The sequence below is a fragment of the Globicephala melas genome, chromosome 4 (genome assembly GCF_963455315.2).
Source record: "Globicephala melas chromosome 4, mGloMel1.2, whole genome shotgun sequence".
NCBI lineage: Eukaryota > Metazoa > Chordata > Mammalia > Artiodactyla > Delphinidae > Globicephala > Globicephala melas.
The window spans coordinates 107,958,459-107,985,528 of NC_083317.1; the positions used below are offsets into that span (position 1 = coordinate 107,958,459).

Sequence of the window (27,070 nt, forward strand, 5' to 3'; positions counted from 1 at the left end):
CACGTGAAACCTATATACAGACGGTCCCTGATTTGCAATGATTCAACTTAAAATTTTTCGCCAATCTTTCTACACGTTCAGTAGAAACTGTACTTCAAATTCTGAATGTTGATCTTTTCTCAGGCTAGCAATATGTGGTACGATACTCTCTCTCAGGATGTTGGGCAGCAGTCAGCCACACATCACAGGGTAAATAATGGATACACTTACAACCATTCTGTACCCAGACAACCATTCTGTTTTTCACTTTCAGTACAGTATTCAATAAATTACATGAGATATTCAATACTTTATTATAAAATGGGCTTTGTGTAGATGATTTTTGTCCTACTGTAGACTCATGTAAGTGTTCTGAGCACGTTTAAGGTAGGCTAGGCTGAGATATGATGTTGGGTAGGTTACTTGCATCAAATGCAGTTTTGACTTACTTATAATGAGTTTATCAGGACGTAACTTCATCATAAGTTGAGGAAGATCTGTAATGTTATATGTCAATTATACCTCAAGAAAAAAATTAATACATAAATAAAATAAAATGGGGGAAATAGACTTGTTCCAATTATTGCTCAGGATCTTTTAAGAATAAAAGTGAGATAAGAGATGTGAAAAGACCTTAAAAGGATGTGAGTACTATGTAAATTTAAGTTATTTCTCCTTGGGTAAAACAATCTGTAACAGTATTAGGATGTAGATCTCTCTATAAATACTTATGCATATATGTCTGTGTGTGCTCACACATGTGGAATGTGTCATATTCTTTCTGTAGGTTAAAACATCATTGTTCTTCCATGATACAAACCCTTTGTTAGGGCATCTACTACTATTTGTCCACAGTTCAAACTTGTATAAGTCCTAACTATTAGGATCCCACATTTATATTCAATCAGTTTAAAACATAAGAAAATTTCACTTACCATTGATAATTCCCTGTGTAACAAGACACACCTATAACTTTAGGGAATATTATAATATAGACAGGAAGATATATTTTATAAAATGGCTTCACTCCCACAGGAACAGGAACGAGGACTCTTTTCTTAAATTGGGCTCATTTATGCTATAGCTGAGATACAAAATCCATACTAGTTACGGTTGAGATAAAAAAAATAAATACAGGCTTCTGTAAGGAACAGTGAAAAGATGGATTCCCCTCCTTTACATAAGCTGGGAAGTGGGTAGATATTTGACTATATTCTGGGACACTGGCTTGGAATGGGAATCAGTGTTTTAATCCATAAAGCCTCAGGTCATGAGGAATCCAGGACAGCTCAGTGAGCAAGGTGCTCCCTGCTGTGGAAGTGGTAGCCAGGGAGCTCCCGGAGAACTCAGCAACTTGGCTGATGTTCACCGTCAAGCAGAGGCAAAGCTGGAGCCCCTGAGTGTTCCCTGGTCACCAGCCTGCTCTGCTTATAGCTGCAGTGACAGCGGCCTCTTCCCCCTTTGCCAGGGTTGGCCAGCCACAGCCTCAGGAGGGAAAACTGGGCACTCAGCACCACGGAGATAAGCCCACCTTCCTTTGGCCATCTTTTTGGCTCATTCTCTGATACTGGGAATATCACGTAATTTGTTTGATGACTCAATTTTCTTATCAACAAAGTATGTACCAGCTTCCAGCCTCTTGCTCACAAGATTCCTAAAGATATTTTTAGGGACCCAAGAAAATGTTGCCACACAAAGATGAAGGACAATTAATTCTTTGTATCTTGAGCTGGAGTTATCTGTGCACTTGTCACAGCCTCCTGATCTATGACCAGCTTTTAATTAGACAATAGGCGTTTGGCATTCCATGCCTTTGATGTGCAAGATTCTGACTCAGGGCTGTGGAGGTTACTTATCCCAGAAGTTCCTGCTCACACTGCTTTCTAGCTGGGCAGACATGTTGAAGTAATAAAGCAGAACAGTTAAGAGGCTGACCTGTGGAGTCAGGCAGGTTGGGTGACCTTGGACTGATTTCCTCTCTAAGCCTCAGTTTACTCGCCTGTCAAATGAAGATAAAAGCACCAACCTCACAGACATGTTGAGAGTTTTTTTTTTTTTTTGAGAGTTTTAATTAGAAGAAATGTAAGAACTTAGCAATGTGTCTATGCATAGTAAGAATGCAATGAGCGGTAACTCCAGCCTGTACATTTTTGACATAGCACTTAATATATTATAAAAATTTACTTACATTTTTGCCTTTTCACACCTACCTCTCACTCTGTCCCTCCAGTGCTCTGAACTGTGCCTACTATACAGCAGGTGTTCAATAAATGTTGGATGTATGAATCAAGGACAAGTATAAGATGGGGTTTCTGCCCTCCAGGAGTTTACTGTCAAATTGACAGATAAGATGTTTACCAGATAATTAATAATTATGCTTGGCAGAAAGTAAGTCGTATGTGAGGTGTATACACAGAGGCAAAAGAGAGAGCTCCCTTCTGACCAGATGGGAAAGGAAGGCTAGATGGAGAAGGGGGCTTGGAGCTTAAATCATTCCCCTCCCTCTACTGGCCAATGCTCAAAAAAAAGGTCACTCCACGCTCTGGTCACTAAAACACTGACGATGTTTCCCCTCTATTTTCCTGGGTTTAGCTTGATAGGTAGCTGTATTAGTTTCCTATCGCTGCTGTAACAAACTACCACAAACTTAGTGTCTTAAATTAAAACAACACAAATTTATTGCCTTGCTGTTCTGGAGGTCAGACCCAAATCGGTTTTACTGAGCTAAAGTCCAGATGAAAACAGGGCTGGTTCTTTCTGGGGACCCTACGAGAGAATCTATTTCCTTACCTTTTTCAGCTTCTATAGCTTTTTCGTTCCTTGACTCTTGGCCCTGTCCTTCATCTCCAAAGCCAGTGGCATAACATCTTCAAATCACTCATTGCTTCTGTCATCACAATGCATTATCTATGACCCTTCTGCAGTCAAATCCCTCTCTGCCGCCCTCTTGTAAGGATAGTTGTGATTACATTTAAGATCCACTGGGATCATCCAGGATAATCTCCCCATCTCAAGATCTTCAACTTAATCACATCTGAAAGTTCTTTTTGCCATATAAGGTAATATTCACAGGTTCCAGGGATTAGGACTTGGATATCTTTGAAGGCCGTTATCCAGCCCCCCACCATAGCCAATAAAATAAGGAGAAAGGAAGTTCCTACCAAACAACGTGGATTTGTTCCAGTCCATCTTAACACTGAATCCAGCAAATGTCAGTGAGTCAGTAAGACACATACCCAAGTCATACTGTGTCTCCTGTTAATTAGAATTTATTTAAATTCTTCCACTGAATCTCACTTGAGTGTATGGATTTGAGCAAATGTTGTTTGCTACTGGTGCCATGAAAGGGTAAGATAGTCAATATTTCGTAAGAAATAGAAACATGAAGCAAAAAAAGACCCAGTCAGAGATGCTGGGTGGGGTGAGGGGTTAAGGAGACTCAGCTGCAGGGAACAGAGTGCTCACAAAGTGAGAGAGGGCTTCAGGGCTCATTCTGGCTGGAGCCAGGCTTGGGGCCATTTCTGTCCCAAAAGACAGCTGCCGACATTCCTCTTTCCTTGAGAGAAATTTCCACAACCATGGGGAAAGGGCCAAATGAACAGTCAACCTGCACCCTCTGAGCTTGCAGTAATAATCCCATTTCTTCACAGTAGAGTTTGGGCCATTCAAATACACATAGAACTACGCTCATTATTATGAGATATTTGACATGTCCACAGTTCTTTTTTGTACACATATGTTGGGGAAATTTGATTGGTTTTAGCATATTAGAAGTCTCCCTCTTTCTAGTACTCTCAATAGTTCATTTTACATTGTATTTAAAACCTCTGGAACTGGTCTTCTTCAAGGTGACGATGTAGCCCTATTTTCTTTTTAAGTTTAATAGCCATGTCTCCTACCAGAGGTGACAGTCTACATAAATGTGGTCACAATACCTGCCACCTACTTTACTCAGCAAAGACATCCACACTGCCAGCTGTCACGTGAAACCACCTTAATACTGCCATCCCATTGAGCACGTCACTGGTTCTACCCGTTCTCATAGCATCACGTTTCCATGGTGACTAATGCATAGAGCAGTGTAAAATTATAGATAACAGGAGAAAAGTAAGTAGCATAAATCAAATATGTGCTGCACATTTGGGGTTTCCAAAGCTGATCGCTGCACATGTGAGGACATGGAGACTTGGCTTCAGTACGGATAACTATCAACAGGTTGCAGAGCTTCAAGCCCCCACCTCTCTACCCAGTGAGCCCTTTACATGCTGAAAAGAAGGGTGCATAAGTGCACAACTACATTATCTGTAGTCAATAAATGGGGCTAGATAAAGGTGCGGGTGTAACAAGGCACAGTCATGCTTCTGAGTCCCTCTGCCCCGCACACGGAGGGTGGAATAGCTTCCTAAGGGCACCTTTTCCTCTCCTGTCTTTCACAGACCGGTCATCTTCCTAAGGCACTCTTCCTATCACATCACTTGGTGCTAAAGGACATGCAATGACTACCTGCCAGCTTTCTGGCTGAGCCCCAATTTCTCACCAGGGAGCTTGAGGTACCTCTGGTCCAGGTGTGCAGCCTCGTCACATTCCCTGAGGCTGGACTTCATCCAGGCTGGGCCCCTCACCACCCCACATGGCTCACCTGTTCTCCCAGCTCCACTCATCAACTACCCACCCTTCAATAGAGGACTTAAGCTGCGCCGCCTCCTTGAAGTCTTCTTGATACCTCTCTGGTCAAACTGACCTCTCCCTTGCCTGCCCCCCCACCACACAGACTCTTACCTCATTGGATTATAAACATTTTCCCCAGTCACTGCTTCCAACTCTACTGCTTGACCTGCTCCACCTCCTTCACTGGGTGATGTTTTTCATGAGGCTATGTTGGCTCAATTCCGTATCTTTCTAGGCACTTTTCTTAAAACACTTTCTAGACTCAGACCTGCTCCTTTTAAAATGTCTACCTCATATTTAATTCACATCTCTCTTCCCTCCCCTTCCCTGACCCTACCCTAGTCAAGACACTTTTGGCACATGAGAGTGGAGGAAGATGGAGGCCTTCCGCCCCTTGGATACCTCTCCCCTCTCTTCCTTGCATGTTTCTCCTGGTGCTAATCCAAGAGAACGAGGGAAGAGAGAGCCCTCTCCCTGCTTCTCTGCTTACGGAGAGTTCCTGTCCCCTCCACGTTTAGGGCCTAACTGCTGCCCCACACCCTTTTATGCCCCTTCATGCCCTTGCCCCAGGTCGTACCAGCCAGCTCTCCCCTGATCTTTCCTCCACACCCTGGCAGTTGCCAGTGGCTTGATAACTATCAGAATGGCATCCATCACTGTCCCTGATTTTGAGGATGGTGGACAGTTTGGCAGGTTGATGACTGATTCTCCTGGAGTCTCCCTCTTGGCTTTGGGGTGGGAGGTGAAATACCCCATTCCCTTGTAGGGCATTAGTGAAAGGAGGAAGACCACCACACTACTTTACAAGGAGACCTCTCATTCTCTCCCTAGTAGGCTTCTCTATATTCATTTGGGTGAGCAGCTGGTAGAGATGGTTCCAGGGCTGGTTCTGCTGAAATCCCACCTCTCAGCAAGCCCTGAGGGACATGGTTGACCACCGTACTTGGCAGTTGTACAGGACTGTACAGTGTGTATGGGACTAATCTCAATCCCTGAGCAATGGGAAACATTGCACTAGGCACCTAGCTTTCTCTCTAGTTCCTAGAATTGTGAAGCCATAGTCTTCTGCTCCTTCATTCTCTGGCATGTGACACTTAATAGACCAGGTTGGTCACAAGATGGCAGGAAAATTGGGGGCTTCCAGCCTTCTCTTGGCTCCTCCTTTTGTGAGAACAGGTCAGCTAACTCCTCTTTCTTTGACGCTGACCTCAAAAATTGGGTGAGTTGGGATCTATGGTTTATAACATTCAACTTGATATACTGTTATAATTCTACTGAGTAATCTATTTTACATTACTGTTATTGTTCTCAATTCATTTAAGCAGGTGAATTTTTTCTCCCCAGTAAGGTAAAACTGAGATGATCCTTAAAGAACAAGCAGTGTTCAGTATTTCCTTTTCTTTATGCACAGACCCTACCAGGGTGCTATGAACATAATAGACAGGGACTAGATATAGACTTGTTGACTTGACTGGGGAACAACAGGAGCTATAGACCTCAGGAGCCTGTGCTGTGGCAACCTGTGGTGGCTACCCACTGCCATGTAGAAACAGAGAGGGCAGAAGCCACATGCTGACCTATAAGGCTGTACATACATGATATTCAAGATTAATTCTGGTCATCAAAAACTCAAGTAATCCAGAATTAAAATCCAGATTAATGGTATCAGGGGAATAAAATATACATATGATTGGATGTTTTCCTTTTTCTAAAAAAATAATTTATTGCTTGCAACTCAGTAGAGTGACAGAGAGAAATAGGCAAGGCAAGAAGAAGTAACTTGCTAGCATCCCTAAAGAAATGTTGGTTTTCCAGTTTTGAAATTTGGGGAAAGGGGGTGTTTTTTTTCTCTTCGGAAGAGAAAAAATAAGGAAAAATAAGAAATGGATCCCTAACTAAAAGCGAAAAATAACTTTTAGTGAAAATCTGAAAGCTAATGTTAATGAATCCTCAGGATACATATGTATGTTCCAATTTTTTATGTTGATACCCTGTATTTCTTAAATTCAAATATTACATCAACTGAAAACGTGTGGTCCATTTAATAATAGCTATTCAGAACAAAGAAACATGACCACAATAATACTCGTTTTTGGTCGTCATAGGCTTCCTAACATTAACAGGATGGAGTTAAAATGTTGAAATGTTAAGATCACTGCTGTGCTAAGCTCTTTATTTAATCCTCTTAACAGCCTATACAATAGATACTGTCATCATCCAGACTGATGAAAAGCTAGTCCAGCACCAAAGACAGTATAAGTAGCAGAGCTGGGATTCAAACTTGAGTCTAAGTACTACAGTGAACAGATCCAGACTAGAAGCTCCATATGTAAGAGGACATCCCCATTATCATCACAGACTTGTCTACCCAACATCTGACTACTTCCATCCCTAACTCCCCAGGTTCCAGCCACCTTCATCCTCCTGAAGATGACTGCAGCATCTTCATGATTGGCCTCTTAACTTGCACCCTATAGTCTCTTATCCACTGAGATACCCAAACAATCTTTATAAAGCCTACAACAGATTTGTCACACTTCGGCTCAAAATCTTGCAATGGCTCCATCTTACCCAGAATTAAATCCAAGGTTCTCACCATGGCCCATGAGGCCCTCCAGATCTGGCTCCTGGCTGCTCCTCTCCTTCCCTGGCCCATTCCAAACTCACTGGACTCTCAACTGTTCCCAGATGCAGCAAATGCCCTCAGGGCCTTCGCGCTTGCTGTTTCCTCTGTCTGGATTGATCTTCCCCCAGATACTCAAAAGGCTTATTCTCTCACCTTCTTCCAGTCCATGATCAAAAGTTATCAACAGACATCCCTTTCCACCCTCTTCATTTAAAAAATTTTTTTATTTTTATGAAATTTTTAAAGGTTACTTTCCATTTACAGTTATTACAAAATATTGGCTATATTCCCCATGTTGTATAATACATCCTTGAACCTATCTTACACACAACAGTTTGTACCTCCCACTTCCCCACCCCTATATTGTCCCTCCCCTGCCTCTCCACTGGTAACCACTAGCTTGTTCTCTATGAGTCTGCCTCTGTTTTGTTATATTCAGTAGTTTGTTGTTTTTTTAGATTCCACATGTGATATCATACAGTATCTGTCTTTCTCTGACTTATTTCACTTGCATAATGCCCTTCAGGTCCATCCATGTTGCTGCAATTGGCAAAATTTTGCTCTTTTTTTATGGCTGAGTAGTATTACATTGTATATACATATCACATCTTCTTTAGCCATTCATCTGTTGATGGATACTTAGGTTGTTTGCATGTCTTGGCTACTGCGAATAGTGCTGCTATGAACATAGGGGTGCATGTATCTTTTCAAATTAGTGTTTTTGGTTTTCTCAAATATATACACAGGAATGGAATTGCTGGGTCATACAGTAGTTTAGTTTTTTGAGAAAACTCCATCCTGTTTTCTATAGTGGCTGTAGCAATTTACATACCCGCCAACAGTGTACAAGAGTTCCCTTTTTTCCACATCCTCACCAACATTCGTTAATTGTAGACTTTTTGATGATGGCCATTCTGTCTGTCCACCCTCTTTAAATAGCACCCTCCAGGAGCCTCTGCATCTTGCCATGCTTATCTTCATAGCTGGTCTCACCCCCTGATATGCTAAATGTTTACTTCTTTGTTTCTCTTTCTCCCTCTTCTAAAATGTAAGCTTTTTAAAGGCAGACTCCATTTTGCTCACCCCCTTATCCTCAACACCCAGAGCAGTGCCTGGCACAGAGCAGGTGCTCAGGGAGTGTTTGTTGAATGAATCCATTCATTTGAAATCCCATCAGCCTTAATAGTTAAGGATCCATATATATGGGCGAAATGCTCTTCTAGGAACTATTTATTCTGTAAAATACCTACTACTTTGTGGATAATCACAATTACATATGAAAAAGCTTTAATGCCAACTGTTTAATAATGAGACAGATCTGTCCTCTAATTCCTGCTATTTCATGGTTAGAACACTGCACAGTATTTTAATAATAATGTGGTCAGTCACAGCCTCCCTGAGATGGCATCGCTATGCCTTATCTATACGTCTGCACTTTCCTTGGCCTCAGTTCTCCTCCCTCGAGTGGCGGTAACAGCACCAAGACAACTTCAGAGCCCTTAATTTTCTCTTTCTACTTGGCTCTGCACTATGAAACTCAGCTTTCATTTTAATAAAATTCTCTCTTGTCCTAAACAGAAGTGGAAACCATTTAATCATTCTTTTGAGAAATAAGTGTGCTGGTAAGAGGAAATTTTTAACTATATAAATAATTTCTATTCTTGAGAAGGTAGAACAAAAAGAAATAATGAAAATATTTCTAAATAAAAAAAGTTCTCTATTTCCATAAAAATAACTTCTGCCATTCTTAAACCCACATATAGTTGGCCCTTTGTATCTGCAGGTTCTACATGTACAGATTTAACCAACCACAGATCAAAAATATTCCTTAAAAAATTCCAGAAAGTTCTAAAAAGCTTAACTTAAATTTGCCATATGCTGGCAACTATTTACATAGCATTTACATTGTATTATGTATTATATATGATCTAGAGATGATTAAAGTATATAGGAGGAGGTGTGAGGTTATATGCATACACATACTAGGCCATTATATATAGGGGACTTGAGTATCCTGGGATTTTCATATCTGTGGGGGTCCTGGACCCAATTCCCAGTGGATACTGAGGGACACTGTAGTCTCTGCAGGGAGAAGCCTGTACACTAATGTCTCTGTAGCAGGAAGCATTTGTCCTCTTCTTTGTCCTTCTTACTTTGGTTGGCTTGTTTCCCATCTTGAAACGGTGCCTGGATTGTCCTCCCTGTCCAACTTGTCCACTTTCCAAAATGTACAAAAAGCAGCAAAGAATCTCAGGCCACAAACTTAGGTGTTTGCAAAATACAGCATGATAAAATTTTTCTATAAATTCACTTAATTTCAATTCAGGGACCCCCTCCTGCCGAGCTGAGAGAAGATTTAACTTTCAGATGATACTGGCTCTCTTCTTGCTCTCTCCATGCTGCTGAGGTTGGGCCAAGGTCCCAGTCTTACCCTTCCAGGCATCAGGGAATCCCTCCCATCATTGGTCATCTGTCCACTGTCACCCCAGAGACAGCCTTTGTCCCAGACCACACGGTCCTTGACTCTGCTACTTTGATGCCACACAGGTTGCTTCACAGATCTTGGGAGAAGCTGAACCCCTGTCTGGGGACCCAGTCTCTCTGATACCACAGGGCCATTTCCTCTGAGATCCTATCATGTACTTTGGATGCTATTAGGGAGCAAGACTCATGGGCTCATAAACCTTCCACTGAACCTCCGATCCAACAGAATCTCAGCTTAATCTGGGAAATGGCTTTGCTCTCAAACCTGACTCTCTTTAACAGACTTAGGTTTGGGGAAACAAAATCACACTTTCTGCAAATAAGAAAGCGTAAGCTACTTGCTTGAATGGAGAAAAGACAGCAGAGAGATGCGGGGAGAAGCCACATATGTTAACATCTTACAGTGGATACTGAAAGCCCCCATTGCAACCAAACCAGAAGATCCCGTCTCTGTTCCTGCATCTCAGAAGAAAATGTTGTAGCTCACTGTGGCTGGAGTTGTAGCTCAGTGTGGCTGGAGTGGACCTGGACTTGGGGTTTCAAGAGGCCCTGCGACCTGGACCCCTAAGGAATTCAGGCCCTCAAGCTGCTGTAGCCCTTGAGAAAAGGCCAGAGTGACTGGATATGCCATGAGTAGACTCAGCCAGCTTCATCTGCGCATGATGTGTTCAAAATCCACACATTGAAGGAGTTTTGGAATGGGTATCATTTTTTAATTGACCAATATAAACCTGTGAATATTATGTATCAATATAAATAATTTCCCTACAAAGTCTGGTTTGCATGCAGGTATTCTTTTTATGACTTAATCTGTTTACTACCATAAGGACTATAGTTTTATAAACCACCTTGTTTTCATTGTCCCCTTCTTTGTGAAGAATCAAGTGATAACTTGGGAATCACCATCTTACGCAGACTACATTCTTAGCAGAAAACCAACCAAAACAAAGACTCAAGTAGTCCCCACACAATCCTCCCCCCAGGACTCTGCACATAGCTGCACTTTTCTCTTTTGGAGCAACACAGTGCATGGCTGGCGGAGGTTTCTCAAGGAATGTGCATGCTTTAGGACGAATGGTTACAAGCATCCATGATCCCTGTCTTTACTCTGTCATTTTAGTTTTCTTTTTTCAGTTGTAATCCATGCCATTTTGGGAACCACCTTACATTCTTTTCCGGTACAAGGCTGTGTGTAAGTAGATATAACAGAAATAGTAGGGGACAGCAAGGATAGGTCATGCTCTTCAGTAGCCAAGGTCAAAAGCAAACAGGATTCCTGCCTCCAAAAGAGAGAACTCATCATGAATGTGAAGAGGGCAAGTCTGGTAGAGAATGAAGCCTGCAGGGGAAGCCAAGGGAGTTACACTGTAATACAATCCCACAGAAGCCTTAGAAACTGATGAAAACTGGCTCATTAATGCATCCAATTATACATCCAACAAACTTTTATTGATCATCTGCAAAATGTCAGATACTGTGCTGCAACTGAGGCTGATTAAAATATGAATATTCCAAAAAAAAAGTTTAAAGAAAGATCTATTGCAGTGGTATCACCATATGCCCATAGAGCCTCATTCATTCTTGTCCCCTTGTTTTCAATATTATTGACAATTATAATGGATAACAGTTGGTACTTTACATATATTATCTCATGCAATCTTCCAAGCAACCACATAAGGGATTACGAGGTCCTTCTTACAGATACTGGGGCACAGAGAAATTAAGGAATTTGTTAGTAAGACAAAGATAGGTACAATCCCACTCCTGGGCATATATCTGGACAAAACTATAATTTGAAAAGATACATGCACCCTTATGTTCATAGCAGTACTACTTACAATAGCCAAGACATGGAAACAAATGTCCATTGAAAGATGAATGGATAAAGAAGATGTGGCATATATATGTATATACGTAAATACACACACACACATACACACACACACACACACACACACACACACAATGGAATATTACTCAGCCATAAAAAAGAATGAAATACTGCCATTTGCAGCTACATGGATGGACCTAGAGATTATCATACCAAGCGAAGTAAGTCAGAAAGAGAAGGACAAAGACCACATGTTCTCTCTCTAATGGCACAAATGAACATATCTACAAAACAGAAACAGACTCACAGGTATAGAGAACAGACTTGTGGTTGCAGGTGGGTGGGGATGAGGGTGGGGGAAGGTTGGATTTGGTGTTTGGTACTAGCAGATTCAAACTATTATATATAGGATGGATAAACAACAAGGTCCTATTGTATAGCACAAGGAACTATATTCAATATCCTGTGTAAACCATAATGGAAAATAATATGAAAAAGAATATATATATGTTTAACTGAATCACTTTGCTATACATCAGAAACTAACATGACATTGTAAATCAGCTATACTTCAATTAAAAAAAAAAGACAAAGCTGGGTAAATGAGTATTACAGTACCTCGAGCTACTGGGCATGCTCCTGCAGAGCTATTCACTGCTAGTACTCCACGCTTTGTGTTTGCAACTTAAACACACACACACACTCACACACACACACACACCTTGCTGGACTAAATATGTGTGATAAATATTTGCCAAAAGTTCATCTTTAAAATACTTGTTACCTTCTTGAGCTATATATAAATTTACCTACTAAGACCTGAAGATGTCCTATTCTCCCTTTGAGGAAAACTTTTAATAGTTTGAACTGCCAAAAATAAGCATAATGGCTGCTGAACCTTCCATCAGCCTGTGGATTCTGGATCAGCCCTGAGCTCCTGCATATGTGTTCTTTGTACCACTACTCTGCCCTGGTTTTCTGGCCAGAGTAAAGATGAATGGCACCAGGCACCTGGACCATTCCATGGCTCATATCAACAAGGGAAAATAGAACCTTGCCCAGAAATGTCACTTGCTCATGTTGGATTCCTTTTAGTCCTGAATCACGACTGGCATAAACAGATGCTGGTCACCATAAGAAAAAATTGGCTGGAAGCTGTCTGAACTTAGAGTTGAAACCTAAAGCTCAATATTTGGGATTGCACAAGATGTCATTATGTTCTATTTTTGTGCCTGAGTTGCTGTAACTGAAAATGGGCATAACACTACTTGCTAACCCCTTTCAGAGTTCTGCTCAAGGATAAAGATAATACTAATTAAGCTCTTTCAATCCCTTGGTTGAATTGTTTACGTGAAGCAATAACATAAAGTAAGATTTTAGTGGCACAGGATGTTACTCAGACATTTTGGTAATTCGTAATTGTCCTTTGTCAAACCCTGTCCCCAAGGTATTTTCATCTCAAAGTAGGTATACATCAGGCTAATATCCTTAGCAAGAGTAACAAACAAGAAAAATTATAAACTAACATTTTATGAATGTCTCTACTTCTAAAACTAATCATTATTAGAAGTCAAATACTTTGATCAATGGTACTGTCACATGATAATATTACTTTCCTGCTAACAAATAAAACTGAAGTACACTTATTAAACTTACCACATTTGCTTCATTAGTGGCCATCAATGACCTGTAATCAAGCAGAATTTATTGGTGGAATAGATATACAGACTTCAACTTGTTTATTTTTCTTTTCTGCTGTCAACATTAACCAATGTTGTCATTGTTGTATATGCATTAGGAAAATATCTTCTCTGAATGAGAATACAGACCCTGTTGGCAATAATTTGGAGGGCATCAAGGATAGGTCTGGTTCCTCCCCTTCCTGCCCTCCATGTACTACTAGAGGGGCTTGGCGTTCACTGGTGGCTGTAAGTACACTGTCATGTCAATATAAAGATGGTGCAACTGAGTTGAAAATGCATGTGGTATTGTCTAGCCCTGTAAGGGATTCTATAGCAATACTTTCCCATTCCTATTATAGAATTACTTCCTCCATTGCATTCTAACCCATGCTTTGCATCCCAGCTCTATAGTTGTTCAGTGCGGCAGTGCAGTCCAAAATCAGCAAGGTCCCAAAGGGCTCATTTCCTCATTTCCCTCTCACTCAAGTATTGTGTCCCTTAAAGGCTCCAGGAAATAATATCTGGCCATGAGTGAAGGAATCATAACCCAAGGTTGAGTTTTAACTCTTGACTCTTCTGATTTCTGAATTCCAAATTAATCTTTTCTAAGTCACTTTGATCTGCAGCCACTAATATTTCTCTCCAAATCTGATACAATCTGGTACTTACTGCTTGCAGGCCAAGAGAAGGTATACAGATTTAAATGATTTGGCATCAAGAGTGTAATTCTTCAAAGCCCAATATTCTAGGCAGTGATAGAGGAGCTTTGGGTCTTAGAAAGGGATGAAGAGAACTAAGAAACAACCAGATACTCCTACTGGTATGTGAGACCAAGCTTCACAGAGGAAAATTGCATGAGAGTTAAAACATTTGAAAATTTGTATCAGAATATGTACAAATTTTATGAATAAGAATAAAAGCATCTTTGTGATTAAAATAAAATGACTGGCCAACCTAATGGCTTCAAGAGAATAATATTTAATAGAAGGATTCAGAAAAAGAATTTCACCTCCCTGCAAGAAACTCCTACTTTCCTCCTCCCCAACACCACCATTAATTGACAACATTAAGGAGGCGGGGACAGTATGAGTTTTATGGAAAGGTTAAGTTCTATTATATGAGGCGCACAGAGCCTCACAGATGCATCACATCAGGATGAAAGAGGCGTTGCCATGGCTCACACACCCCAGGTGTTCAGAAGGAGTAAGATTCCATAGCTCACTGATTACAGTCATGAAATTTGGAAGCGGATATATATTTCTGAAGTCATGGGAATTTTAATTACAGCTTGATCTTTATGGCTATCCATTGACTTTTCTATTATTGTCCACTTCCAAATTTGTACTTAGGTCTTGGGATTTAAAAAAAAAAAGCAAAAAGGAATATTTCTGGCAGATGTTTCATTAAGGGGCCTAAGAAGCAGAGCAGATTCAGGCAATAGCTGCCATTATAGTAATTGTCAAGGTCAAGATAAAACTGTTTAAACTTTTTCACACTGAAGTTACACACTGTAAATACGAATTTTTATTCTGATTCAAACCTAAGCTGTAACCTTACACAGAGAAAATTCCCGTGCCCTGCATTTTCCATTACCTCATTATTCCTTTTGGTATCTTGCCTCACTTGAATGAGTCTTAGATGCTAGAGAAAGTAATGAGGATGTAATGCTTGATACTTTCGTTTCCTTTACTCTCCCCTCTTTTGCATAACATATTTTCATGATACATGTGGTAAGCTGTATAATGGCCCCTGTAAGATGTTCACACCCTAATCTCTGGAAAGTTGTGAATAATATTACTTTACATGGTAAAGGGGACTTTGCAGATGTGATTAAGTTAAAGATTTTGAGATGGGGTGATTATCCTAGATTATCCGGCTGGAACTAATGTTATATCAGCAGTCCTTATAAGAGGAAGACAGGAGGGTCAAAGTGAGAAAGAGGAGATGTGAGATGTCTCCAGAAGTTGGAGAGATGTGCTTAGAAGATAGAGGAAGGAGCCACAAGCTAAGAAATGCAAGTGGCTTCTGGAAGCTGGAAAAGGCAAGAAAATAATTTCTACCTTGAGGCTTCCAGAAGGAACACAGCCCTACTGACACCTTGATTTTTAGACTTCTGGCTTCCAGAACTGTGAAAGAATACATTTGTGTTGTTTTAAGGCACTAACTTTGTGGTAGTTTGTTGCAGGAGCAATAGGAAACTACTACAGTGTAAAATGCTCATCTTTTGTTTCCTAAAGATACTTGCCATATCCCCTTCTAAATTACTTCCTGTTTTGATATAGGACCACAGAAAGTCCTGATGAAGCCCTCAGGAAACATCTGGTGGAGTCTGGACTCCTCAGGCAAATATACACTTGCTTCTCTGGTTAAGGAATTATCCTGTGTTTTTATGGACTAAGATATCCAAGCCTCCTGATTTCCAGAAGATTGCTTTTGGAAAAACTGTATTTGAGTGTAACTGAAACCTTAAACTTCTTTGGAAATGAAAGATAAGCCACTATTGAGTGAGAAGTTGTATGTTAACCATGAAGTTCCCAATTCCCACTTTCTATTTGAGTCTCCTTGAGTAGTTTATTTTCTCTTCATCAGAATGGAACAAGTATGCTTTCCATCAAGATGAAAACCCTCTAGAATCAGATGAAGACATCTTCTGAGCATGTCCACTCTTTTCATTAAGTGCAAAAACTCCATAATGCAGAAGTACTTGTTCATATAGAGGTAGAAAATGGAGAAGGAGTGAGTCAAAAGGTCTATTTTCACCAAATGCCTCAGAGGAATTCTTTGCTGATTGAGAGAGAATAGTATTCATTAAAGCCATGCTATTTACTCAACTGATTTTTATAATGAGCTTGTTGCTGTGGTCTCAGGCCAAAGATACTAACAACAAAAACCATATAACATAAAAATCAAGTTTAAAGTGGAAGTTAATTTCAAAGAAATGGAAAAGAGGGTGCTTTAATAGCATATGTTCTTCAGAGAAAAACTCACTTTTCTTATATAAGAGCTCTGTCAAAGCAGATGGGCTTTCCAGTAGATACAAACTCATCATGGAGAACACTGTGCTTGGAATTTCCTGCAGTTAAGTCCCTTCAGGAGCACTGTCTTGGAAGATGTTGATTACCAATACAATAAATATCTTCTGTTAATAAAACTAGCCATGCACAGTTGCCTTTACATTTAAACCTGCTCGATTAAAAAAAAAACTCTGTAAGAGTGAATCAAAAGGCAAACTAATCATATTACAAGCTGTTAGTTTTTCTACCTGGATATTCAACTGCTATTGAAACCTATAAGCCAGATCTGAACTTTTCATATTTCTTTAACCCAAGAGACTTCAATTGTCACCATTAAAAAGTACAGAGCTGATGATCTCCTAAGAGTTGCTACATATAAGCGGAGTGATCCTCCATTATTCAAATAAATAGGTTAGAATGTTTAAAAATGTTTCAGAGCAATTTTTTCAAAGACTGGCTCAAAATGTTAAAAATGACTTTTTTCTTCTAAAATAGTAAGCATGACCATGGAATGCAGACAAGGGGACAGAGCATGTTTCTGTTCTAAGGCAATCTTGTGATTCTGTACTGAAAAGTCTAGACCTTTTCTTGAAATTTTATCCAGCTCTGGATGACTTAAAAGAGATGTAGTATGTTATAGAGGGTTTAGATGAGAGTCACAATTACAGTTGGGAATAAGAAAATTAAATCTAGGAGGAACCATCATAGATATTAGAAGGTTGAGTCATAATAATGGTTTTCAAGTAGCAGAAGACTTACAAGGCAGGAAATTATGGCTAGCTCATTTTCCTTTCAATTGAGTACAGGCCAAGAAGCTTCCAATGCAGCTTGAAACGAGCTGAGTCAATTGCAAGAAGGAATTTTCTCATGGTGACGTGTTTTTTTTTTTTACGCTTGGATGGTTTAGCAGCAGAACACTCAGGCCAGGTGAGCAGGTGCTGGTACCAGAATGGGAAGAAATCTCCCTCCCCAAGTGTCAACAGGAGGTTGGGAGCCTCCGGCATACCACTGGGTTCCCCCTCTTGCCTCACTGCTGGGCCCTTGCTTTCTTGCCTCTCAATCTTCTATCATCATTTTCAACCTGATTTTGTTAAGGTCCAGACAACAGACAAGAATTCAAAGAGCCCTCACTTTATTCTTCCTCTGAGGATTTCAGAGCTTAGTAAATGATTCTAATTCTTAGAAAGAAAAGCCAAAATTTTTTTCATGACTGCCGTGAAAGGAGATTACACAGTATTTCTTCAGGGGCCTTTACAAGTAGTTGCTGCACAGCGCAAACTGGAAAAACAGGACAGATTTCTCATGAGGGCTGGACCAGATGGCCTGTGCGAGGGCTCTCAGAGTCCTCCCTAGTTGTCAATTCCAAGAAAAAAAAATCACTGCTGGGCTTCTGTTTTTGTTTCCAATCTGAGTAACTGAAAATCAACCTGCAAGGAGGGTTTTTAAATGTATTTTGATTCTGACTCTCAGGAACAAGTTTTCAAAGTAATCTCTCAAAGCATGGAGGAGAGTGAAGTATGTTCAGTGCTGAATGCCCTAAAGAGCATTTCATATCCAGGGTTGATATGTAGCCCTGTCCGATCATCTGTGCCCATGGGCTTGTAGATTTCTTTCTGACACACCATTTATTTAGAAACTGTGACACCAAGCACACTATCATCTGAAAGTTAATTTATGTCCAGCTTCAGAATATGTGCAAGTAGAGAGCTGCCGCGGGGGCACTTTGGGGTCCTCACGACTCAGCAGCAGATGAAGAAAGCGGGTCTGGCTCTCTGAGTGCACAGCAGGGCTTTGCTTCTTCTAGAGATAAAAGCTTGAACCGCAGACTGCGCATTCGTATAGAAAGGAATTGTCCCTTCTAGAAGTGTTTCATGCACTGTGCTTTTTTCCTGTGTTAAAAAATGGGGCATGATCAAGGAGCTGCAGCATAGAAGCTAACAGAGCATAAGGAATCCTGCTCTTGGAGTCAGGACCTGAGTTTGGCCTTGACCCTTTCATCAGCTCCTTGAGTAACTCTAACCAAGGCACTGGTCATTCTGTACAAAGTGATGTGACTGAACTAGATGGAATCTGAAGTTTCCTCAATGCCAACATCCACTGCTAACTCACTTATTTCTAGTGATTACATAGGATTAAAATTTCTGAATATTGAAATGGAAATTTGAAAGACTTTTTTGGCCTTAAATCCTTCAGTCTCCATCACTCTATTTTCTAATTCTGAAAAGAGTGGAAAACTGGTTGTAGAAATATTTGTAAGCATACAGCATGATTAATTTGCAACATCAAATCATTTTTTATTATTTCTGATGACTATTTCTCAGAATGGCTTTGAAATTCTTATAAGGAAAAGTATGAATCAATGCTTGTGAATTCAATTCTCATAAAGTGGTATTCTCTCCAAAAAAAAAAAAGTTTTGAAGAATACTCAAAGAAACCAAGAGTCCCATATTTTGATCAGATTCACTGGTCCAAAATCTCATCTGTTCATGAATTCATATACTAATGATAAACTATGCATTTGATGAAATGAATTTAAAAGATCAAAGTGAAACATGAATCTGACTTTCCTTTTTAATGTAATGGGACTTTTTTTCTTCTTCTGTCAGAACATTTCTCAAATTACCACAAGTGCAAATGTTTACAGAAAATTTTTTTAAAAAAAGAATGTCTATAAAATGAGCGCACTTCTAAAGAGGGTCACTGAATGGATTTGGGATTAAGGGCTCCATCTGTAGCAACCCAATTGAAGATCTCAGCTAGAAGACAAGCTGTTTCTGGAAACACTTTGGATAGATTCCTTCACTTGCATGTGTGCACACACATACACATGCACATATCGTGCACACACACACTTCCAGAATGGCAGAACTGGAACTACGTTTGCCTAACAACTTCCAGGAGGCTCCCTCCCCTCCTACCATTTTCTCACCATCCCATGGATGCCAGACTTCTGGCTGGTGCTTTGCAGAGGTGGAATAAACTCTATGAGACTGAATCAGCAACTAACTTTCGGGAAGGTTTCTCCACCTCCCATTCTCACCATTTTGCTTTGAGGAAGAGAGGAAAGCCCACACCCATGGGTGTAAGTGAAAATGACAATGGCAATCTTTACCCAAGAAAATGACATTTTAAATAACCAAGCTGCTCTCTTCTCTGGACTAAAATCAGATATTTCTATTTGAAACACAGCCACAGAGCTGGCACTGCTCCCCTTCCTCCTCTTCAGCCCACCTATTTCCTCCCACTTTTCCCCATGCGGAGGCTCGCGAGCAAATTCACACACACACACACACACACACACTCACTCACACACACATATTCAGTGCCTTTTACGTAATCAGCTGACAAGGTTGATCTTTCACTTCAATTGCTTTGATTCAAAATCTGCCCACCATTCGTGGGAGGTAAAGAATGGTGGATGAGACGTGTGCTTTAATAAAGAGGCTAGGGAAGGAAGAGCCTGGGAAAGGCATCTGGTCTGAGTCTTTTCTACGTAGTCTTGATTCTCTATAGGAAAATACAGAGTGTTATGGAATTCAACATAAATTCTCTTGTTTCAAACTTACAACTCTTAGATTTCTTTTTAACAGCTGCTAGATTAATTCCTTAATAGAACTTTGTAACCAGATACCTTGTTTAAAAATCTGAAATGGTTCTTCCATTGCTGATGCTCACCTTATGTCTTACTGTGTTGCCTTGACCTCCAATGTATCATATCTGACTCCTCTTTGCCTCTACAAGATGCTCTCTCACCACTTCCCTGTATGAACCCTCTGCCCTACTCCATGATTTCTCAGCACAGCAGGCACAGTCTTTGGACAGGCTATTCCCGCTGCTGCAGTCTGTCTGCTCTCCTCCTCCTTTCTGCTCATCTTGGTATTTCTCCTTTCTCAATATTAAGCTTCCCTGATCTTTCTCATGAAACCTATCCCTGATTCCTACAGCCCTTGGTGAATGATGGCTCCTCAAACTACAGCAACAGTTTTTCTTTGTATCACTTAACATATGCAACCTTTTTGTGTAGATATCTATTCACACTAAACTGTAAACAACCAAGAGAGGAACTACCCAAGAGAGGACTCTTTGTATCCACAGCATTTCACATAGTGTCCCACATATGTAGTCATACATTTTCCAGGCATTTATTGAGTAGCTATTATGTGCCACGTGCCAGGTTAGACTCTGGGGTTACAGAGATGAGCAAAATCCAAACCTCAAGCTGCTACGGACTAATGGGGAAGATATAGATGTAAATGGATAAGAGCAACACTATGCAATCAATAATTTCCATATCAGAAGTAAGAATCTGATGCAGTGGAGGCACTAAAGAACAAGTATTTAATGCTATAAGGGGTGGAGCCAAGGAAGGTTTCACAGAGAAGGTTAGGCTAGAGTTGGGTCTTGGAGGATGCATAGGAGATTGCCTAATGGTTCAAGTAAGGTAGGAGAATTCCAGGGTAGAAGGACCAGCATGGAAAATGATACAGACGCACAAAAAAACCAAGAAGGTCCAGTGTACTATAAGGAGTCCTCTCTCAAGTAGGTACTTCTGATAAAACAAGTGGACAGAGATAAAATAAGAACAAAGAGTGGTGACTGTAAAGCATGATGGAAGCTAGACCATGAAGGACTTCAGGTACCATGTTAGGTGTCTGGATTTTATCCCCTGAGCTACAGAATGGCACTGAAGAAATTTGGGAATAACATTGTATCTGAAGTTATCTAATGATGACAACAACCTGATTGCTCTTCAGTGACTGAATGGTTAAAAAAATTGTGAAACATACATACCATGAGCTACTACTCAGCAAGAAGGAGGAATGAACTATTGATACACACAATTTGGATAAGTCTCAAGAGAGTTATGCAGAATGGAAAAAAGCCAATTCCCAAAATATGATAAACTGTATGATCCCATTTGTATAATGTTCTTGAAACAAATTATAGAGATGGATCAGAGACTAGTTGCTGAGGATTAGGGACTGGGGAGGAGTACGTGGATGTGGCTATAAAGAGGTAGTATGAGGGAGCCTTGTGGTGATGAAGCAATTCTAATGTTTCATTGTGGTGGTAGTCACACAAACTTCTATATGTGGTAAAATTACATAAACATAGAAACATACACACACATGAATACATGTATAACTGGTAAAATCTGAATAAATTCTGTGGATTGTACCAATGTCAGTCTACTAGATTTGATGTTGCGCTATAGTTATACAAGATATTCCCAGTGGAGAAAACATGATTGAGGGTACGCCAAAATTCCTTGTACATTTTGTGTGTGTGTGTGTATTCCTGTGATCTATAATTATTTGAATAAAAAAATTTAATGATGACAAAAGTGGTAAGTGGATTTACTCCAAAAAAAAAAAAAGAGAAGTTTTCTAGTGGAGTTAAAGATTATTGCTCAGTTTCCTTTTTGTAAATAATTCTCTTAAGAATTTCAAAGCATGTTTTATGCAACTATATAAGACAAGGTTATATTGATATAATATAAATATAACAGATAAAATTTTTCTTCATGAAATTGGGTTCATTGATATTCAACTTGTTCTGGAACTAAAGTAACAATTTTAGAATAGGGGAGTAGCTCAGTACAAATGTGCTCAATTCTGAATATCAAAAGCTCTGAGATCATGTCCAACACTAGTAGCTAGATCATTCTAAAAAGTTATTTTAAAAAAACACCCATCAAACAAGCAAAAACAACCAAACAAATCTGGCTTAACCTGTGTTCTGAGTGATTTGGCTTTCTTAGGATAAAAAGTTCACATATGTACTTACATTTATGTGATATCTATCATGTATATATATATCATGTATACATCTATCATATATGGTCGGAGAGTATACAACAAACTCTAACACAGTATGATGAACTCTAGTATTAAAAATATATGCAAAACTAAAATAAAGGACCTCTCATGTATTAACAAGGCACAAGTATAAGAAACATAATAGTCCTGTGTTATTTACACACAAGATAGTCCCCAAGATAAATGGTAGGTGGAATCTTGTTCTCTTGCTCTGACAGTGACATTTGAATAGCAGATTGTTCTAGGGGATTTCTTTTTCTCATCATCAGCCTTGAAACAATAGTTAATTTTATGCAAGATTCTTGCACAATGCTGATGTGACGGTAATAGTGGCTTTGAGTATTTTATTCTTGCAGAATTCAGATACTCCATACAAGTGTATATTAATTTTTTCTAAAATCCCAAGTTCATGAGCTCCTGATTAATGGATGGTAATTACAGGCTATGATATGAGAGCTGTGCTTTAAAAATCATAAGGTATTAAATGAGTAGAAGGCATTCTACTCATTTATCAGGGTTATAAGTAGGTCCTCAATGGCCAGGTAGCACCCTACAGCAAGGATGGAACCTGAACAAAGTCCTTGGGATGGCAAATAGGTGGCAAATATGGGCACAATGACTCATGACCCAAGATGCAACCATAATGCTGGAACTGAAACAGAGATGGTAACCTCAAAATGGACAAACAGGTTGGCTGAGCTATGACTATGACCCCCCAAAATATGACTTTCATAAGAATATCTCATAGTAGATAATTATTATGTATTTGTGTGTTTTCTTATTCATGGTCTGTTTTCCCAAGAATGCAAGCCCCAAACATTGTCTGGTTTCTGCACCTTTTTGTACCCAGTTTTAATAGGGTTCCTGATACAAAACAGGTGTTCAGTAAATATTTATTGACTAAATGAATACCTCTTCACTCCACAACACGGTTTTTTGACCACTATTCAGTGGTAGACACTTTTAAAATTCTGACCAAAGCTATGAACCCTCTCCTCAAAAATACACACAGAAAGACTATATTTTTTATTTTCTATAGGATTCATGGATCCCAGATTAAGTTATGCATACGGAAATCATTTTCAAGGATGAGAATATTATTGTAAACACAATTAGCCACTGATTTTAGTTCCTTCAGGCATTCTCCTGATTATTTACCCAAGCCAATTACCTCCCCAACATGATGGCATTATTTTTTATGTTTTGCTATTTGTTATCATTAATAAATAGTCCCTACATGCACATTATATTTTAGTGACATCAATGTCAAAGAAAAAGATAACTCAGCTCATAAAAATATTTCTGACATTTTTATAAAGTGTATTAGTTAGTCTCTCTCCCTCCCACTTCTGTCTTTCTCTCTTTCTTTCTTCAACCCTAAGAAAGTCTTAGTGTACATTTGGTATAACCTCCTAATCTCTTTCCTAAAGGTCACTCTAAGTAGAATTTGAAATTGAAAGAGAAAGGGGTTAAGTCACACTTACACAAACACACAAAGCCACCGGCCTGTCATCAATGGAACAATTCAGAATAAGAGGGGGAGTGGAAACAAGGCACCTTGTCCAGTCACCATAAACAACAAATAATTCAAGTTATCCTGAAGACTGCAGATGGCTAGCTTTTTGTCAGAAAAGAGCTGTCTTTAGTTGTCAGTAATGAAAGATGCCCAAGTGAATCTTACACACTGAGCTTTTGGTAAAGAGAGATAATTACCATCTAATCTGAGCTGAGCTGTATTACCAGAAAAAACTTAATGGAAATCTCCTGCCTTTATAAGACCAAACTCTTCCAATACACTGATCCACAAGCAAGTATGAAACTCTGCCACAAGAAATTAAGGGTGTTACTTTTTATTCCTTCTGGTTTACAAAAAGAAAGCTCAAGGTCTGCTGGAGGCCACAGTTCAAACCACCTCTGTGATCTGCCTTAACCCTGAGTGTCTCATTCCCAGGGGCCCTGCCCGGGAAGGCAGCAGCTCCTCTCCATCTCCATCTGGCCAGCTGAACTGCATGCAGAGCAACGCCATGGCCACGGGGCAGGGGCTGGGTGTGTGCCACAGAAGCAGCAATAGAAAATGCCAATGCATTCGAGATTGCAGTCCTAGTTACCAACCTGTCATGGGGTCCCATTCTCCACCATGGAAATATCAAGAAAAGCAGAGGTTCTCACACTGATAACACTTCAAGGAATTGCCTGGAGTCAGCTGCTTGCATCGTACTGCAGTTGGGGCAAAGAGCTTTAGCTATAATTTTTAGTGGGTCCATCCACCCCATTCATGGCTTTCTTTCTTAATGGCTCAAAAATATACCAAAACAATAGTGCTTGGTGTTTTTCAATGAGATTTCCTGTTAAAGTTTCCTCTTAACTCTGCAAAGAAACTTTTTCAAGGACAACTTTTATAGAAATTGGTTTGAATGCTTATTTCAGAAACCTCACATGGGAAACATAGTCTTAGGTGTGCCTTATTTTAATTGCATTAAGTTCCTTATATCCTAAAACCTGGTTCCTAACAAAGATGAGGAATAGTTAAATATAAATAATGGACAAAGTCATATCTGCAAACCAGAGTCACCAAAGCCTTTGGGAGATGCACCATAAGCTCTTCTCTACATACGCAAAGACCTTTAGAGACTAGAAGCACAGTAGTTTTAAAGAAATAAAGTCAGGGAGACTCAGCACAAAGCAGATACAATAAGGAGGCAGGAGTCACAGAATTGAATAATGGAATTTTCTACTTATCGAATTTCAGTCATTCCCTATTAAAGAGAATATCAACCATTACCAGGAAGATTTCCAACTCTAGAAAGCAACATAGAGGAAGAGGGAGCTTAAAAATGTATGAAGAAACCAGCGGTATTACAACAATTGACTTTTTCTCCATATTTCACAACAAGGTCTGCATTGTATTTCAAGCAGTAATTTAGGTTTAAGTATGTCAGTGTTCAAACTAACTTACCATTATAGGTGTTTCTTCCCTGCAACAAAACTTCCTTAAAAGCTTTCATACCATTTGTTACCTTGGGCTTTCAAAAGATAAATTATACAGTACTAGATAGAAACTATTTTTAATAGTATAATCACAGAAACTACAGTCTATACCATAAAATAGGACAAGCACATTTGCTCTTGAAAAGCTGCCCTGATCTCAATACCAGTTTCCAGCAGCTGTGTTATTCTCTGCAGACTGGAAGTCATATGGCTCCTAAGGTATTCATAACACTTTAAAATATACAAAATGGGCCACAGTTTTTAAATCCTATACATACACAACACAACACAACCACCTTGGGTTTTCCTAAGGAGCTATTTTAAAGACACCTGAGAATTCTAAATTAAGCAGCCCACCAATGAGTAAGTCACTTTTCAAAACCACTGAACTGTCTCCACTGTACCTGTATAGAACACGGAAACCCAGGAGAGAGAGAATCTTACATCCATACCTATATTTCATGCCAGTCTGCTTTGCGGTGGACTCTTTGAGAGAGATGTGATGCTGAGGGGTGAAGGTCCCCAGGCTGCGTGCGATGATAGCGACCGTGCGGAATTTGGCCCGGGCTGCGTTCACCACATTGGGGGCGGTGGAGCTCTGCTTGCTCAGAAGTCGCTCCTCGCCATTCCGACTCTTCAAATTATGCTCTGTGCAGGCTATGGAGACTTGCATTGCTTCCCCGGGCAGTGCACGGTCCCTCTCAGAACCCCGGAACACAAGCAGTCAAGAGAGGTCGAGCAGTTGGGAGGGTCTGCTTGTCTTTTAACCCCTCCTTGCTCCCCCTTCCTCGGGGCCGGGGAGTCCTTGCAGCTGACTTCAGAGCCAGGGAAAGTGGCAGCAGTGACTGCGGTGCAGGACAGAGTCCCAGGCACCGAGAGAAGTAAACAGCTAGCCCTGAAGTTGTCACGGCAGCTGGAGCGCGGATCAGACTGGCAAATCTTCCCGGGCAGTAATCTCGGTTGATTAAACAGCCAAATCCATGTAGTCGGGAGGCTTGGGCAGACGCCTGGAGCTAAGCATTTGTGCTGACTGAACGCAGCCCTGCCAGGAGCCTGTCCGCGGTGCCTGAATGCGGGCTCGCCTCTGGGCGATGGCTCAAATCCACGCAGGCATACCGCAAGATGCGCCGCCAGCACCCTCTGGACCACAGGCAGGATGCTCTACTGGCGCGCTGAGCATCCCAAGAAGCAGCTAATCGCAAGCCGCTCCCTGGGGACCGGTGGTCTCCAGCCACTCCGGCTGTCAGCTCCCTCCCTGCCCCACTCCGGGAGGTCGTGGGGGCTCCTCAAGACCCCTCCCCACTCATTTTCAGGCGGAAGCCTGGGTCATTGTGTCCGCACCAACACGGGTTAGCAGCTGCACGCAGGAGCAGGAAGGTCCCTTTAAAGAGCTCCTCGCCTTTGTGTGCGACGCGAAGGCAAGAATCACTTCCAGCAGACTCTTGCTGTGATAGAATCTGGAGAGCTGCTCTTAAAGGGGGGCTCTGCCCAGGCTCAGACCAAATCCCGCGGCGGCACAACAGTTGGAACCGGGGGAAGGCAGGACGGGGGTGCTCCTGCCACAGAACATGCCAGTGAATGAACACGTGAATACTCTGTGACTGGTTTGTTAAATCACAGCTTGAAATCCCTGTTATTAGCCTTACCAGCGTTTATTTCCCCTTTGCACATTACTTCTTAAGCCAATAACTTTGAAGTTTACTGAAAAGACACAGTGCAGACTTTTCAGAGTCAAGTCACCTAACTCACTGCCAAATCTCTTCTGGCTCCCAAAGGAGGGTGAAGGATGGGCGAGGAGGCAGCAATTTGGCACCACCCAGAAGGGGTCTGCACTAGGTAAGCTGCAGGTCCAAGTCACCATCCAGGAAGGTCCAGGCCAGGTGGCTGGAACTGTGTACACTGCCCGCTGGTCATCTATGACCCATTGGTGAGGACAAGCATTATCCCCAGGGCAAGGGTAGGCAGCAAGACACCTCCTG

At 40.7% G+C, this 27,070-nt stretch overlaps 1 protein-coding gene across 2 annotated transcripts in view; it reads right to left on the reverse strand.

The window, feature by feature from the left end:
• The window catches only part of KCNAB1 (potassium voltage-gated channel subfamily A regulatory beta subunit 1), a 267,048-nt gene extending 240,418 nt beyond the window's left edge, over positions 1-26,630 (reverse strand). The window contains exon 1 of one of the 2 annotated variants that reach the window (XM_030842399.2): positions 25,544-26,630. In XM_030842399.2, coding sequence (XP_030698259.1) covers positions 25,544-25,764 — 221 coding nt within the window. In that variant the 5' untranslated portion in view covers positions 25,765-26,630. Of the gene's footprint in view, positions 1-13,244; positions 13,274-25,543 lie in introns of those variants that run through there. The other variant, XM_060298489.1, reaches the window with a different exon arrangement.
• Positions 26,631-27,070: the final 440 nt, after the last annotated feature.